The sequence below is a fragment of the Capsicum annuum genome, unplaced genomic scaffold, assembly GCF_002878395.1.
Source record: "Capsicum annuum cultivar UCD-10X-F1 unplaced genomic scaffold, UCD10Xv1.1 ctg1184, whole genome shotgun sequence".
In the NCBI taxonomy this organism is placed as follows: Eukaryota; Viridiplantae; Streptophyta; class Magnoliopsida; order Solanales; family Solanaceae; genus Capsicum; species Capsicum annuum.
Window position 1 is genome coordinate 671,859 of NW_025816951.1, and position 15,878 is coordinate 687,736.

Consider the following 15,878-nt stretch of genomic DNA (forward strand, 5'->3'; position numbering starts at 1 on the left):
GTCTATACAAATTATAAGAACTAAGATAACAACTACAAAATACAAATGACAATAAGCTATGTATTTAAAATCTAAAGTCAATATTATATAATTACGAATAAAAATATAATTTTAATTTAATTTTATTGGGTTGTCGGTTTAACCATTAACTAAAATCTTAAAATCAGAAACCGAATCAATAGCTCAATAAATGTTTTTTACAAAATCGTTAAAAAATCATTGACCCAATAATTCGATACCAATAAACCAATAATATTTTTATCGATTTAATTTATCGGTTGAACCAATTTTGCACACCCTTAACTATGATCAAAGGAATTAATTAGATGTATTTTACTTTCCTATTAAGTTTTCATTCTTGGCTCCCCTTTATTAGGGGTGTGCATCGGTCAGTTCGGTTCGATTTTATATATTATCGGTTTGGTTTATCGGTTTTTAATTTTTAAATATGCTAAACCAATAATCAAACCAATAAGATATTTTTTATCGGTTTTTAGTCCTTAATGGTTCGGTTTTCAATTTAACCGATAAGAAAATACTCATAAAATAAAAATAGTAGTAAGATGAAAAAAAACCAAATCTTAGTCGCAACCAAAAGTCTTACATAATGTGTTTTAATTAATTACAAGAATCTTCAAGTTTGAACTAAATATTGTTAGGAGAAATAAAGAATCTGTATAATTGAAATAATAGGGTTGTTAATTGGTAGAAATTAAAGAGAAGTATATAATAAGTCATATATATTCTTATTGGGTTATCGGTTTACCCAATAACTAATAAGAAAAAATCGAACTGAACCAATAACCCAATAATTTTTTTTTATAAAATCATTAACAAATCATTAACCCAATAACCCAATAATAACAAACCAATGACATTTTTATCGGTTCGATTTATTGATCGGTTCAATTTTTACACACCCCTACCCTTTATTATGCTTCCCCCCTCGTTGTTAGTCGTCTGATTGATGTGTACATTTCTTCTCCTTTGACATTAATGTAATAGAACCATTTTACATCACTGAAAATAATATTGAAGATTATAAATTACGTATAAATTATATATATAAAACTATCTATGTTTATCAAAATTATTTAGAACTTTGATCTAAAAAATTCAAAATTCATATTAATAAATAAAACTTTTACAATAATATCCAAGTTAATATATTGCAAACAAATAGCTCATTAACATCTAGTTAACTAAAATTAATCGTTACCTCTATAAATAAAGTTAAGGTATCTTTAAAAATAGGTAAAATGACTCGATGGACCCTTGTACTATGTCCGTTTGGTAAAGTGGATACTCCTACTTATATCTTTGTCATTTGGACCATTGAACCCATTAAAAAGCAACATTTTAAACTCCTCTGACGGTGTGTGTAACACAACTTCTCCACGTCAGTTTCCATGTCATTTTTAAGTATTACATTAAATTTCATGCCCCACTTCAACTCTCATGTTAGCTGCCACGTCATTTTTAAGTATTACATTAAATTTTATGTCATTTTTAAAATGCTACATAAAAAATTACGTATAAATAAAATGATGAGGTGATTATTTATTTTGTTTTTCTTATAAAAAAATTACCACACGAATAGAATACGTGGTAAGACGGGGTAAATGGTAAAAATGCTTTAGGGGAGAGACAAAATTACGTGTCTACATCATGCCCCTCTTTGCATGTAAACACAAAGTATTTTCATACAAAGAAGTAGACAACGAGACAAAATTTTGACCCGACCATTATTCAAAGGAAGAAATAAAAGGAAGAAGGACAACCGAGTTGGAGAGTCGAGTGAGGTCCCGTCAAGGTTCCGATCCGCGGATCTGTTATTACATCAGAAATGAACATTACAAGTTAAAAAATAAATGAAATTACAAAAACTCTATCTATGCAGGTTTCCTTGACTCCTGACTCATTACTTCATCACCCTGTTCTTCAGGTGGGCTCCTGACTTGTAATTTCTTCAACTTGTTGCTTGCCTTTCAATTTCTTCACCCTGTTCTTTAGGCGGGTTTCTGACTTGCCATTTTTCAACTGTTGACTTTCAATTTTCTTCCTCTTGTTGCTTGCTTTTCAATTGCTTCACCTTGTTGGTTGACTTTCCATGTATTAGCCCTGTTCTTCAAGCGGGCTCCTAAAATCACATCAAAACTAAGAAAAAAATTATCCCATACAAAGAAATACATCTTCTATAAGTTAATTGGAATGATTCGACTAAAAGGTATGTCTTATAGGAATCAAAGGAGATGACTCGACTAAAAGGTACGTCTTATAGGAATCAAAGGAAATGACTCGACTAAAAGGTACGTTTTATAGGAATCAAAGGAATGACTCGACTAAAAGGTACGTCTTCTAGGGTTCAAGGGGAATGACTTGACTAAAAGGTACGTCTTATAGGAATCAAAGGAACGACTCGACTAAAAGGTACGTCTTCTAGGGGTCAAGGAGAATGACTCGACTAAAAGGGACGTCTTCTAGGGGTCAAGGGGAATGATTCAACTAAAAGGTACGTCTTATAGGAATCAAAGGAAATAACTCAACTAAAAGGTACGTCTTATAGGAATCAAGGGGAATGACTCGACTAAAAGGTACGTCTTATAGGAATCAAGGGAAATGAATCGACTAAAAGGTACATCTTATAGGAATCATAGGGAATGACTCGACTAAAAGGTACGTCTTCTAGGGGTCAAGGGGAATGACTCGACTAAAAAGTACGTCTTATAGGAATCAAAGGAACGACTCGACTAAAAGGTACATCTTCTAGGGGTCAAGGGGAATGACTCGACTAAAAGGTACATCTTATAGGAATCAAAGGAAATGACTCGACTAAAAGGTACGTCTTCTAAGGGTCAAGGGGAATGACTCGAATAAAAGGTACGTTATATAGGAATTAAAGAAACGACTTGACTAAAAGATACGTCTTCTAGGGGTCAAGGGGAATGACTCGACTAAAAGGTACGTCTTATAGGAATCAAAGGAACGACTCGACTAAAAGGTACGTCTTCTAGAGGTCCACGGGAATGACTCGACTAAAAGGTACATCTTATAGGAATCAAAGGAATGACTCGACTAAAAGGTACGTCTTCTAGGGGTCAAGGGGAATGACTCGACTAAAAGGTAAGCCTTATAGGAATCAAAGGAACGACTCAACTAAAAGGTACATCTTCTAGGGATCAAGGAGAATGACTTGACTAAAAGGTACGTCTTATAGAAATCACAGGGGATGACTCGACTAAAAGGTAAGTCTTAGGAATCAAGGGGGATGACTAGACTAAAAGTTACGTCTTATAGGAATCAAAAGGAATGACTCGACTAAAAGGTACGTCTTATAGGAATCAAGGGGAATGACTCGACTAAAAGGTACGTCTTATAGGAATTAATTAAAATAACTAGACTAAAAGGTACGTCTTATAGGAATCAAGGTTCAATTTAAGAAGTGTATCCCCTAACAAATGAAAACTGAAATCCCTAGACAAGAAAGTGTGTCTCTGAAAAATATATGATGATGAATTTTACTATGATTTGATTATCAAACCTGTACATCAATATTGTTTCCTGCATTTGTAGGAATGAGGCATTGCAACCCTCGATATTTATGCTCTGAATTCCTTGATTTAAAGGTAGCATGTTTCCTGATTCATCAAAGAAAACTTATGAGTTTAAAAACATGGTGGCTGGTTTGTGGCTTTAGCTTTCGCGGTAATCGCTCTTGCCCTCATCATATTTAACCTTGCTTCCAACCATTAGCATATATCATTGACTTGCTGAATCATTAAGCTGAACTCAGATTATTAAGAGTAACTGAAACAAACACAGTATCTCCACTTTGCCATGCTTCTCAAATAGACCCTTTGAACCTTGGTATTTCATGAGTTTCCTGACTTGTCTGTTGATAAAACTTTCTGCATGTCCTTTTTTCGGCTCACAATTATGTCTCTTTTATGTGCTAGCTTTTGTCTTGCTTTGTGCAATTAAAGAAGCTGGTAGCCAGTTTTGAAATCTTTTTTTCACTTGTTTTGACACAGACTTGACTCAAAGACAAGAAAAGAAAAATGACAATGACTTTTATTAGGACAACTGACTCAAGAAAATGAAATAAAAATAAAGAAAAGAAAGAAAAGACAATGAATATCCCTATTTGAAACAAAGAAATGAAAATTTATCTAGAAAAGACAGTCAACTCTAATGATTATCTCATGCATTTTGGATTAAGCTGCCTGATCTTTCCATCCAAACTTCTACCAATTATTGTTGAGTTAATGACCTTGAAACTGAGTTGCTTCCTTAGGCCAAATTCATTCAGAAGCCTCATTCGGCTAGTGGCGCCTTGAAGGGTTTTCGCCAACAAACCTATTTCTTTCTCTCAGCTCCCCATTGCCTTATGGTGCTCGAGAGGGTTTTCACCAATAAGACTCTCATTTTTATTTTCTCAATTTACCATCGCCTTACGGTGCCCGTGAGGGTTTTCACCAATAAGACTCTCTCATTTTATTTCTATCCTAATTTCTTATGCTGAGGAAGACAAGTAGTACCCAAAATGCATCATCATATCCATTGCATACTTATTCTTAACATTCTCAAAAATTAATCTGAAGGTCTTTCTTTGGTTGTAACTTGACTTTTGGGTAAGGTTAGAAAGAAGGGATGACATGAGGCCCAAACGACACTTGAAGTGGTATAGGACTTACAACTTTTGGAATCGACTTAAACAATGAGGATTAACTCATGCCCCAGTTTCTTTTGACTGGGTAATTCTAAATTGTTTATTTGGTTGGACCGATCCCAGAGAAGGGCAGCCTACGTATCTCACCCCCGAGAGAGGAGAATCAGGTCAAGCGTAGTTCTGACAGCTTGTTTTGCTTGATTCTGATTTCTTTTTCTTTTTGAATTTTTTTTTCTGGCTCTATTTTTCTTGACACTCTTTTCTTTTGGACATATCTTTTTTTTTTTTGAAATTTTTTTGAAACTATTCTTTTGCTCAACACTTTTGTTTTAGGGTTTGCTAACTCTATCTTGACTCCAAAAGAGGGATACAAAAGAAATAGAACTAAAGCTCAAATAGGGTAAACAAAGGATGACACAATGTTTGGATAACAGAATGAAATGCCTTCGTCATATCAATCCTTGAAAATGCAAGTACACATCATGCAATATGAAGTGAAAGAAGAAAATTACTTGCGACATTTTAATAACACAAACTTTAACTGAGCATGTGTGTTATTTCTTTCTTCTACACTTGTCAAACATATAACTCCACCTTTGTTGTACATCTCTCACATGGAATGACTCATGCTTTCGTGGAGTTGATTTTCTTTCTGTTTCTCTTGATATGGGGATCATGCGTCTACTGTTTGACCTAATTAGGACTTGCCTTTCAATTGATGATCAATTTATTCTTGTGATTCTCAAAATAATTGCCTTAATTTTCAAAGAAGACTTCAACTTATCACCAAATGTCTCTGATTCAATGCTTCATGATTAAGCTGGATTTTAAGAGCTAGCTGATAATTCCACTAGCATGTCATATCACTAGAATCAACATAACATGTACTATGTAAAATAAACAAACAAACAACACATATTTAAAACACAAAGAAAAAAAGGACACTCCATTTAATTAAAATGAAAGATAGAAGGGTTTGAACATAACAATTAAGGGACAAAACAAGATAAATCCTGAACTACAACCCTATAATAGTTCGGATGACAGAAAATAAAACAAAACAAACTACCCGACCTCTTCCTAGTAGGGAGAAGGGTAACATCTCAATTGCTCAGCCTGACAACTTAGCCACTACTTTGCATATCTGCATGACTAGAGTTTCCCTTACTATCAATATTTTGCACCATAACTGATCCATCTTGAATTATTTTTTCAATTTCTCTTTTCAAATATCTACAATCTTCAATACTATAACCTTGAGCGTCAGAATGATACGTACATCATGTATTAGGATTAAAATTTCTTGAACGTCGATCAAGGGTGTGCCTAAGGAGAGGAGTGATCATGACCTCCTGTACAAATCTCTGAAATAAACTGGCATATGAATCTCCAATTGGCGTGAAGCTATCTCTCGACTTCTGCCGCATTTCATTGTTTGGCTTGGACAGAAAATCTGGCCTAGAAGGGCTTTGGTACATTTGTGGTGTTAGAGAATGACTCTGGGGCATTGGGGTATGCCATTGTGGGTAAGATGGGGGTTGGACATATGGTTGTGCATTATACACTGGATATGGATGTGGAGGAACAAAGTATAATGGATTTTGGGAGTGATTATGTGGAGCTTTGGCATAAACTTGAGTTTGAGTCTGAGAGCGACGACGACGTGGTCTTCTTGACCTTTCTCGCTGTCCAACTACAATAGTAGAAGCATCTTCCTCATTCTTTTTCTCCCCAATATTTCCTGAACCCTTTTAAATTGCTTGAGTAGTCGCTTTCAATATTGCAAAACTCACAATGCGGCCAGTCTTAATTCCCTCTTCTATCATCTCCCCCATTTTAAGAACCTCAATGAACAGCTTGCCTAATGTAGGTAACAAGTGTTGATAATATGTTTCATCCTGCGCTTGAATAAATAGCTCCACTATCTTACTTTCTTTCATTGGCGGTTTCACCCTAGCAGCTTGTTCACGCCATCTAATCGCATATTCTCTGAAACTTTCGATATTCTTCTTCTTCTTCTTCTTCTTCTTCTTCATATTAGTCAGGGATTTCTCATCAGGAATCAACTCCACATTGTATTGAAATAGTTGCACAAATTCATTAGCTAGGTCATCCCAACTAATCCACTTATCGATGTCTTGGTCAACAAACCATTCCGAAGCTAGGCCTGAAAGACTCTCCCCGAAATAAGCCATGAGTAGTTCTTCCTTCCCTCCAGCGCCCTTTAATTGGTTACAATAGCACCTTAAATGTGCCACTAGGTCCCCATGTCTGTCATATTTCTCAAACTTTGGCATTTTAAATCCAGGAGGAAGGTTAACACCTAGAAACATGCATAAGTCTTTATATGAGACCCTTTTGTAATCCCCAAGTCCTTGCAAGTTCTTCATAGCCAGTTTCAAACTTCTCAATTTTCTGGTCATTTCCTCTTGTTCTTCTGTCATAATAGGCTTCTTAGTGTTAGGAGGAAATTCAGGCGGGTAAGTGTCACTGTAAAGATCAGTCAACTTAAATGTAGGCTCAAAAGTGTAACGCAGATCACCAGTAATATTCAATGCAGACTTTCTTGTAGAGTAGGGAGACACAACTTGTGGATGAACATCAAAAGTAGGAGCTTCAGGTGGGGGTGGCACCGCAAAAGCGTGAACAACAGGTAGATCTAAGTATGTGGTAGTCTTGGATTGGGGAGTGAGGAAATAAACATTGGAAGTGGTTGGATATTGTTGCCTCGGAGTCATCCTGATGCATATTGTGGCATATCAACAAAAATGAGAGATTGTGCATGTGACATGGGAGGCAAGCTAGAAAGATATTTCAGATTATCAGCGAAAAATGGAGGCGGCGGCAACCCATTACCCCAAGCTCGATGCATTTCTATCATTTGCTACCTTAAATTTCGAATCTCTTCATTAGCTCCTAAATTCTCATTTCCCGAACTCCCTATTTGATTAGTAACCACAATCCCAGTATCCTTGTTGGCCATAACTTTCTCTTCGGCTAGGTGCAATATGAAGGATCAGCCAAAATGCCACAAATCAACCACCTTAAACTAACTGGACAAGAGATAGAAAATGAGTTAGAGTTCAACACTTTCGTAAAACTTTTTTTTTTTTTAAAAAAAATCACCGAACCCAAGGAGGGCGCCTACGTATCTCACTCCCGAAAAAGGAGAATCAGGTTTGCGTAGTTCGTAAAGTTTTGCCAAAATGGCCACTTAAACTCTCTTTTTTTTCTTGAAATTTTAAGAAGAAAAGATAAATGACAAATTGTCAAAAGAATAGACGAAAATCTTTTGAATTTTTCAGCTTTAATAACCTATACAAAATGAAACCTATGATTACCAAAGAAACTCTTTTTTGGGTTTTCAATTTTGCATTTCATACTACAATAAAACTTGCACCTATTAAAGGAAAATCTTTTTGCAGTTTTCTTTTATTGATACATAGACACCTACTCTAAATGAAGAGTGAAGAAAAATATTTTTGGATTTTTGAAATAAGATCTTCGAACCAACAATAGGTTGCCTACGTATCTCAGAAATAGGAGAATCAGGGGTGCGTAGTTCGTCCAGATAGGACAATTAAGGATTAAATAACCGACTGAACCCTGACTTAAAAGACGCGACCACAAACAGAAGATGAAAAACAATAAAATCTTTTTGAGTTTTTAGTTTGACACTTCACATAAGACTGACACCAACAACTATGAAAGAGAAAATCTTTTTGGTATTTTCATTATATGAAATGTACAAAACTTCTACCATTTTTTTTTTTTAATTTTCCTTTATAAAAGCTTCTATTGAAAAAAATCTTTTTTTTTTTTGAATTTTCGAATTATAAATGTTTGCTAAAGAGAACAAAAGAAAAATCTTTTTGACAGTTTTTGTATTTTGAGAACATAAGTGCAAAAGGTAAAATAAATCTTTTTGAATTTTTGGATTATGAAAAACAAAAGCCATAAAAAAACTTAAAAACTACAAAACTCTTTTTTTTTACTCACTTTTTTTCTCTTTTTTTGATTTTTCTTTGCCTACACACTCTACTTCTAACATATGCTTTCCCCACACCAGTCTGTCAAATGACCACGTTACCCTCAAAGATGCAACATGCAGCACATAGGGATGCTTTAGAGGTGGGTCTAAGTGGATCCCGCTAAGTCTCAATATGATGCAGATAATTATGACCTAAAGGCTGACCTACGCTGTGGTTCACTAACAAGGCTGTTCGAGGGAGCGTATGGTCGATAGTAGCTTCTTTACTTTCCACCTACTCCATACCAGCCGACGGCTCCCCCTCCTAAAATAAGGGTGACTCAACTATAGGTCGTGTACATAGCGTGTACTACAGAACTTGTAGCAGAAAGAATTGACTCGAATTATGCAAATAATGCTAGATATAAAGCGGTAACACATAAAAAAAACTGTAAACACATAGCAAGTAGGCACTCAACAATGATAAAACAAATACAAATGATAACACAAACAACGTCTATACACCCATGATGTCAAACTAAGCCGATACAAATCCAAAAATAAGCTCGAATTCTAAAAAATCTCCAGCAGAGTCGCCAGAGCTCTCACACCCCCTTTTTAACCAAAAAGATTCATTTTAAAGTTTCGAAAGGATTTTTATTATTAAGTGACAAAAGATAAAAAATTATTTCGAAAAGGATTCATTTCACAATTAAATTCAGAGTTGCCACTTGGCATAGATCGTGTGTGCCAAGTCACCTTTGAAAATCCTTTTTTAAAACCGTTTGACTCTAAAAACTGATCCACGAACAAAGATTCCGACCAAGGAATTCTGTTGACCGAGGGGAAGGTGTTAGGCACCCCTCGATCTCGTGGTTTGACCACGGTCGCTTGGTGGAGCGTATCAGCTAATTTTGACACTAAAAATGTATAAATCACATAAGACGCATAAACAAGCAACAGACACATCAAACAACAATCCAAGACCAAAATAATAATGTCTAGTCCAATTATTACAACCTGAAATAAAAAGATACTAAAAAGTAAACCTACACTAATCCTAAACTATGCTCCAATGCTTTACCCGATGCGCCAGACCTTCATCGTGAACGTCCTTCGAGTACAAAATACCTCAGGGCATTCCCTGGTGAATAAGTACATAAGACATCGGGGCATTCCCTAGTAAAATGAATACATTTTCTCAAATTTGTGTGTTAAAATAGAAAGAACCATTCAACAAATATTCACACATTCAACAAATCACCATCTTCCATTTCTACAATTTGCCTATCCGACTTAGCATGTGCCTACCCCGCTTGACCTATCATAGCACTATCACAATCAACTACGTCAATGAATCAAAACAACAATATTCACTTTATCAACTTTCAATCCCCGTCCCATTTAACTAATTTTAATTGTTAATGAGATATTATTTCATCACACAACCCATAATCAATCCATAATCAAGGAAATCAAACACTGAATCAAGACAACCAATAATTCACATCATCAAAGAACAACCAATCAATTCGATGTATCGAATATAACAAACAACAAAATAAAAGAAAGAAGAAATAGAATTGGACCTCGATTCGAAGATCTTGAAATTCAATAATACTTCAATAAAAGGACAGAATCGGCGATGAAGAACCTCGATTCGGAGCCTCTATTCGAACCCCAGCTCCGGTATGCATTTTTTTTTAATTTTCTATTGACCCAAAACAGAAATCGCCAAAAATAGACAAACCCGAACCCGATTTTGTGCAACTCGACCCTGTTTCACTCTTTTCCAGCAGAATTCACAAGAATCGAAGTAGGGTTCACCGTTCCCGATTCACAGGAGCTCCGATGAGCTCAAGCGATGGCAGAGAGACTCGGGTTAGGTTGGATTTTGATCGAATTTTGGGGTGTTTCTCACTGGTCCCATTATTTCGGCTAGAACAATGGAGGACGAGAGTGAGGGTGTGATTTTTCCAGCCAGCGTCACGTTTTTCGATTAGTTTTCTTTCTTCGATGTTTGCGTTCACTCTCTCCCTCGTCTGTTTTTCTCAATTTCGATCAGCTCCCTCCCATTTTTCTACTAATTCTCTCATTTTTCCTATCTCTCTTGGTCCCTCACTGTGTCCTTCCCTTTAGCTGTGTGTATATGTGCGTCGATGGGTATGGATGAAAATGAAGGATTATTAGAATGAAAGAAATGGAGAATCTCAGATCTGTGTTACTGTTATGTGCGTTAATTGTGTGTCGTTGTGATGTAATTTCTTCGAGGGTGGTGTATATGGCGTGAGGTGAATTTTTTGGTGAAGAAGATGACCTCTTTTTCTATTTCTGTCCTCCTCTATATATAGAAATAGCGTGTAAAATAAAAGTGGATAGGGGTTACGTGGGTAGGTAGGGTAGGAGGATATTCGGTGGTGATGTGTTTTTTTTTAATTGGAAAGGTTGTTAGCATGTTTAAAAGAAGATAAAATTTGTTAGAATTTATTAAATGAGATAAAGATAAAAATAAATAAATAAATAAATAAATAAAATGATGAGGTGATTATTTATTTTATTTTTCTTATGAAAAAATTACCATGCAAATAGAATATGTGGTAAGACGGGATAAACAGTAAAAATGTTTTAGAAGAGGAACAAAATTACGTGTCTACAGGAATATCCACATTACAAAATGAACATAGTACAAGAATCTATCGAGTCATTTTGCCTTAAAAATATTATACATATTATACTAATATGTAAGGAAACAAAAGGCCAGTTTCAAATTATTAAAAAGGGCAGTTTCAATTTCTTTTTTTTTTTTTTTTTAGTATATATATAAGACCTCTTACTGAAATTTGTGTTTAGATGACTAATTTGAAGAGGAACAAATCGTCTGCCTAAATGCAGTTTTAAACGCACTGAAGAAATACGTTGTGACTCTCATTCCTATAGCATTGCAGGTACAAGTAATGTAGCAGGAGGAAGTACTGCAGTACTGTGGATATACGAGATATCCAAAACAAAGAAAAACAAGGATAAAATAGGTCATAGCTTCTGTTACTTCTCATTTTTCTTGTGAGAAGAGTTAGTATCTGAAAAACAAATAAAATAGAAAATGTTAAAAAAGCTAGGATTTTGTACTAAAAAAATTTCTTTTAGCACTACAGTGTGTAATGAATAGAAGCTATATATAATTATGATGGATAGAAGCTAGATATAATTACAATGAGTGACAAAGTTATTTTGTTTTTAACTGTTCTCTGTTTCTCCACAGAAAAATTAATGCTTTTGGTTTGGTCAATTTTAAATTAATAAAAGTTGTAGATATAAATAAATAAGGTTTGAGTAATTTAGACACATTGTATTTGACCAATTGTTTTGATTATGGAGCAGTTGAGTAACATTTATTGAGACAACTTGTTGCAGTACTGAATGAGGAAGAACCACCGAATAACTATTTGTATATGTTTGTTTATTAGATTTATTACTCCCTCCGTCTCATTTTATTCGTTCCAAATTTTTTAATTTATTGTCCCGTTTTACTTGTTCTTTTTTACTTATCAAAACAAGACAATTTTTTTATTCATTATACCCTTAGTGTAATTGATTACTCTTTATTATTAGCATTCTTGAAAAATATTGTAAAGAGGAGTACCATTAAGAATATAAATGGTGCTTTGGTATTAGTCATCCATCAATATTAGAATTAACGACAAGATACAATTAAGAGGGGTAAAATGATAAAGTTACATTATCAATCATTATTTTCTTAATAATTATGTCATCCCAGTTTGAAACGGGTAAAATGAGACTGGGAGTATTGAATATTTTCTGTTTTATGTCCTCTTCATTTCCGTAATTGCTTTATACAATCAAACACAACTAGTAACTACTAGTAAAGTAGTCAATTTTATGGGTGTGTTGGTACGTAAAAAAATATTTTTTAATTTTTCTTATTTAATTAGTCAATTTTTTTTATTTTTTTTTTAGTTTTTTCTAGTTAAGTGTTCAACAAAATTCTATTCCACTGAGTTGTATGCCTTTTCCATACCAACTTTTAACATGAATCTAGAGATTTTTCATATTCCTTGACCAATTCATGGGTTTGACCACGTCGTTATTAATTATTAGGAGTATTAAATTAATATAATTTACTTATACATATTCACCCAATTCATTTATCCCTATAAAAGTTATTAGACATCAATGATTTTGGAGTGCACCTCTTCATGAAAATAATTAAAATTGAATGGAATGCCTTAAAAGTTGAATATATTTTAAACATCATATACCTTGAATTACTTTACTTATTCAAACCCTACAAAAACTTGAATTATCATGACAAAGAAAATTATTGTTGCATTACATTTCATTATTTAAACGAATATTTTAAAAGGCGAGTGCGTGAGGCAGACGATCTACTTAGCATTCAAGGAGGAATGATTCTCAAGACAAGGGGTATGCCTCATACATATTTATTTTTAAAAAATGAAAAGATTATCCCATATACAATTATTAAATTGAAAATTATAAATTTTAACAACACTTTTAGCTAAGTGTATTAATAATTTTTTTATTACAAGTTATAACAACTTTTAAAAATATATATTATTTTTATTTTATTTTCAAATTTCGATATTTAATTTTATACATTAAAATTAGTATCATATTTATAGGATTGTAATCAATCTTCTCCTGAAATAGTGTATTGATAATTATGGTAAAAATATATTATGATATTTTATTTCAAAAGGTTGCACACTTTTCTGAAACAATTTATTAAAAGAAGAAATTTATTTTGACTTGAACACATTTTCATTCTCAAAGTACGTTCCTTCTCGGTTGACATACTCAAGTTATTTCTTGAAAAAAAAAATTAGGAATTAGGGTTTACTCATCTTTTTCATTCTTATCTAATTGGATTTTTCATTCTCCATTCACATTCTCAATCACAACAAATTTTTTTAATTCTTCTACGCCTTGTTGTGATAGATGTTCATGAACATACTTCATTAAAAAAAATCATTATTCAACCAAGGATTTCTTTTCCTTCATCAGAAATTTTCTTTCTTCTAATTTTTCTTTTGTTCTTTAAAAAAATATGATATGAGGAGTATTGTTAATTTCTTTGTTAAATACTCATTGTATATAACAATAAAAGATATGTCAATGGATATTAGAGAAAATATTGAACAATCTGCTATTTGTGTTGGTAACAACATAAATAAGGATTTGAATGTAGATCGGAATCTTTTACAAGAATAATATAATGAAAATTATCTTGTATATACTTATTAGATTGTTTCGGGTATGAAATTTGTATAAAATCAGTATGAAATATCAATAGTTCCTTCAAGGTTTATAAAATAGTTTCTTACATGTTATATTTATATGAAATGAATATAATGATTGCATATATGGAATGAGTATAATGATTGAAGAAGTTGGTATAGAAATCAACTTTCACCAAATATTATACGTTACTATTTATTTCAGTATATAGCATAAATATATAAACTTGTATTTTTTGAATTATTTCGTATATGAAACCTGTATAATATCAACATTACATTCAAATTTTATAAGGGAAAAATCATCGTTTCCACCCTAAACTACACTCGAAAAGTCTAAGACACATCTAAACTATTGGAGTAACCTAATACACACCTAAACTACTTAAAAGTGAAACTTTTTACCCCCTAAATCTGACGTGAAAAAAAATATAATTATTTAAATTAAAAAAAGCGTGTCTAAATAAAAAATAACGAAAAAATAATTAATAATTAAAAATTCTCCTCCCCCACCCCAAACCATCTACTTCTTCATCACCCCCCACCCCTAAACTCCAACCCCACCCCAACCAACACATCTTCTTCATCACCCCCACCTCCAAACTCCAATCCCACCCCCAAATAAGCAATTTCTTCACACCCCATCCTCCACCTTCTTCGAATTAATGTCAATTTCACCATGAACAAAATCAAATTAAATTTGCTGTTTAAACGGGCAAGTCCTAAAAACTTTCGCCATACTTCATCAAACACTTGACGAGTACGCCTTCCTAATCCCACTGGATTTACATCATCCAATGTCAATTTCACCATGAACAAAATCAAATTAAATTTGCTGTTTAAACGGGCAAGTCCTAAAAACTTTCGCCATACTTCATCAAACACTTGACGAGTATGCCTTCCTAATCCCACTGGATTTACATCATCCAATCTCTTTATAATAGAAACTGAAGAAGATTGTAACCATTGCTCTTGCTCCTGCGCAACTGGTTCTTGCTCTTGCACTTTTTTTCTCTTCGTTTTCAATTACCAACTTCTTGTTCTTCTTATTTTTCTTTGCATTGTCACTTTCCGAATTTGAAGATGATGAAGTCGTTTTTATAACAAAAGAATTATTGGAGAGTTTGCATTCTGAATTTGGTAGTGAATTTAATTTTTTTCTCCATATTGAATTATTATAATTGTTGTTGCTAAATGTTACAGGAGTGAATGTTGCAGTAGCGACACTCATTTGGAAAGAACGAAAAAAAATTTCAAATGAAATCCAGCGAACTCAAACGGTGAACTCAAATTGAATTTGTTGTTTTTACTTCGCCGACATTCCAATGAACTCAAACGTGACGAATATCGGAGGATGGGTCGAGATTTCTGTAGCAAGGACATTTTTCGGTGAGTTCTCGCCTGAAAAGTCAGACTCACCATTAGCTTTCTCCTCTCTCTCGCGATTGGTCGTTTCTCTCTCACGTTACTGTCTTCTCAAATCTCTCTTTTTGGCTCTCAATTCTCTTCCATGTCCCCCTTATGTGAGTGTGTGTTAACTGTCAATCCATCAAAAAATGAAAGTCTGTGTGTGCATATGATTAAATTTTTTAAAAAGATTATGAAAATATTAAATTTATTATTTTTTTCATATTCTGCTGACGTGGAGCTGATATGGCAGACACGTGTGAAACACCACACCACATGCAAGTGGTATAATGCTTTACAGGGTGTAGAGATTTCACTTTTAAGTAGTTTAGGTGTGTATTAGGTTACTCCCATAGTTTAGGTGTGTCTTAGACTTTTCGAGTATAGTTTAGGATGAAAAGGATGACTTTTTCCAAGTTTATAAAATAGTTTCTTACATGTTATATTTATATGGAATAAGTATAATGTGATTGTGATATTCAATTAAGAAGATATACTTAAGATTATAAATTGAATGGAATCATTTTATAAAGTGTTTTCTTACATGTCACATTTG

At 33.6% G+C, this 15,878-nt stretch overlaps 1 protein-coding gene across 3 annotated transcripts; it reads right to left on the reverse strand.

The window, feature by feature from the left end:
• Positions 1 to 1,765: 1,765 nt before the first annotated feature.
• Positions 1,766 to 11,100, reverse strand: LOC124890097. 3 transcript variants are annotated; one of them, XR_007048945.1, is made up of 2 exons: positions 10,229 to 11,100; positions 1,766 to 3,638 (listed from the first exon to the last, which is right to left on the reverse strand). XR_007048945.1 is itself a non-coding variant. In XM_047401967.1 (2 exons), exon 2 carries the CDS (start codon positions 7,405 to 7,407, stop codon positions 6,421 to 6,423), a length of 987 nt encoding a protein of 328 aa, XP_047257923.1. In that variant the 5' UTR covers positions 7,408 to 7,722; positions 10,229 to 10,988; the 3' UTR covers positions 6,411 to 6,420. The 3 variants fall into 3 exon arrangements, 1 of the variants encoding a protein (XP_047257923.1); XM_047401967.1 differs by lacking the exon at positions 1,766 to 3,638 and adding an exon at positions 6,411 to 7,722 and having other exon boundaries at positions 10,229 to 10,988; XR_007048944.1 differs by lacking the exon at positions 1,766 to 3,638 and adding an exon at positions 9,568 to 9,818.
• Positions 11,101 to 15,878: the final 4,778 nt, after the last annotated feature.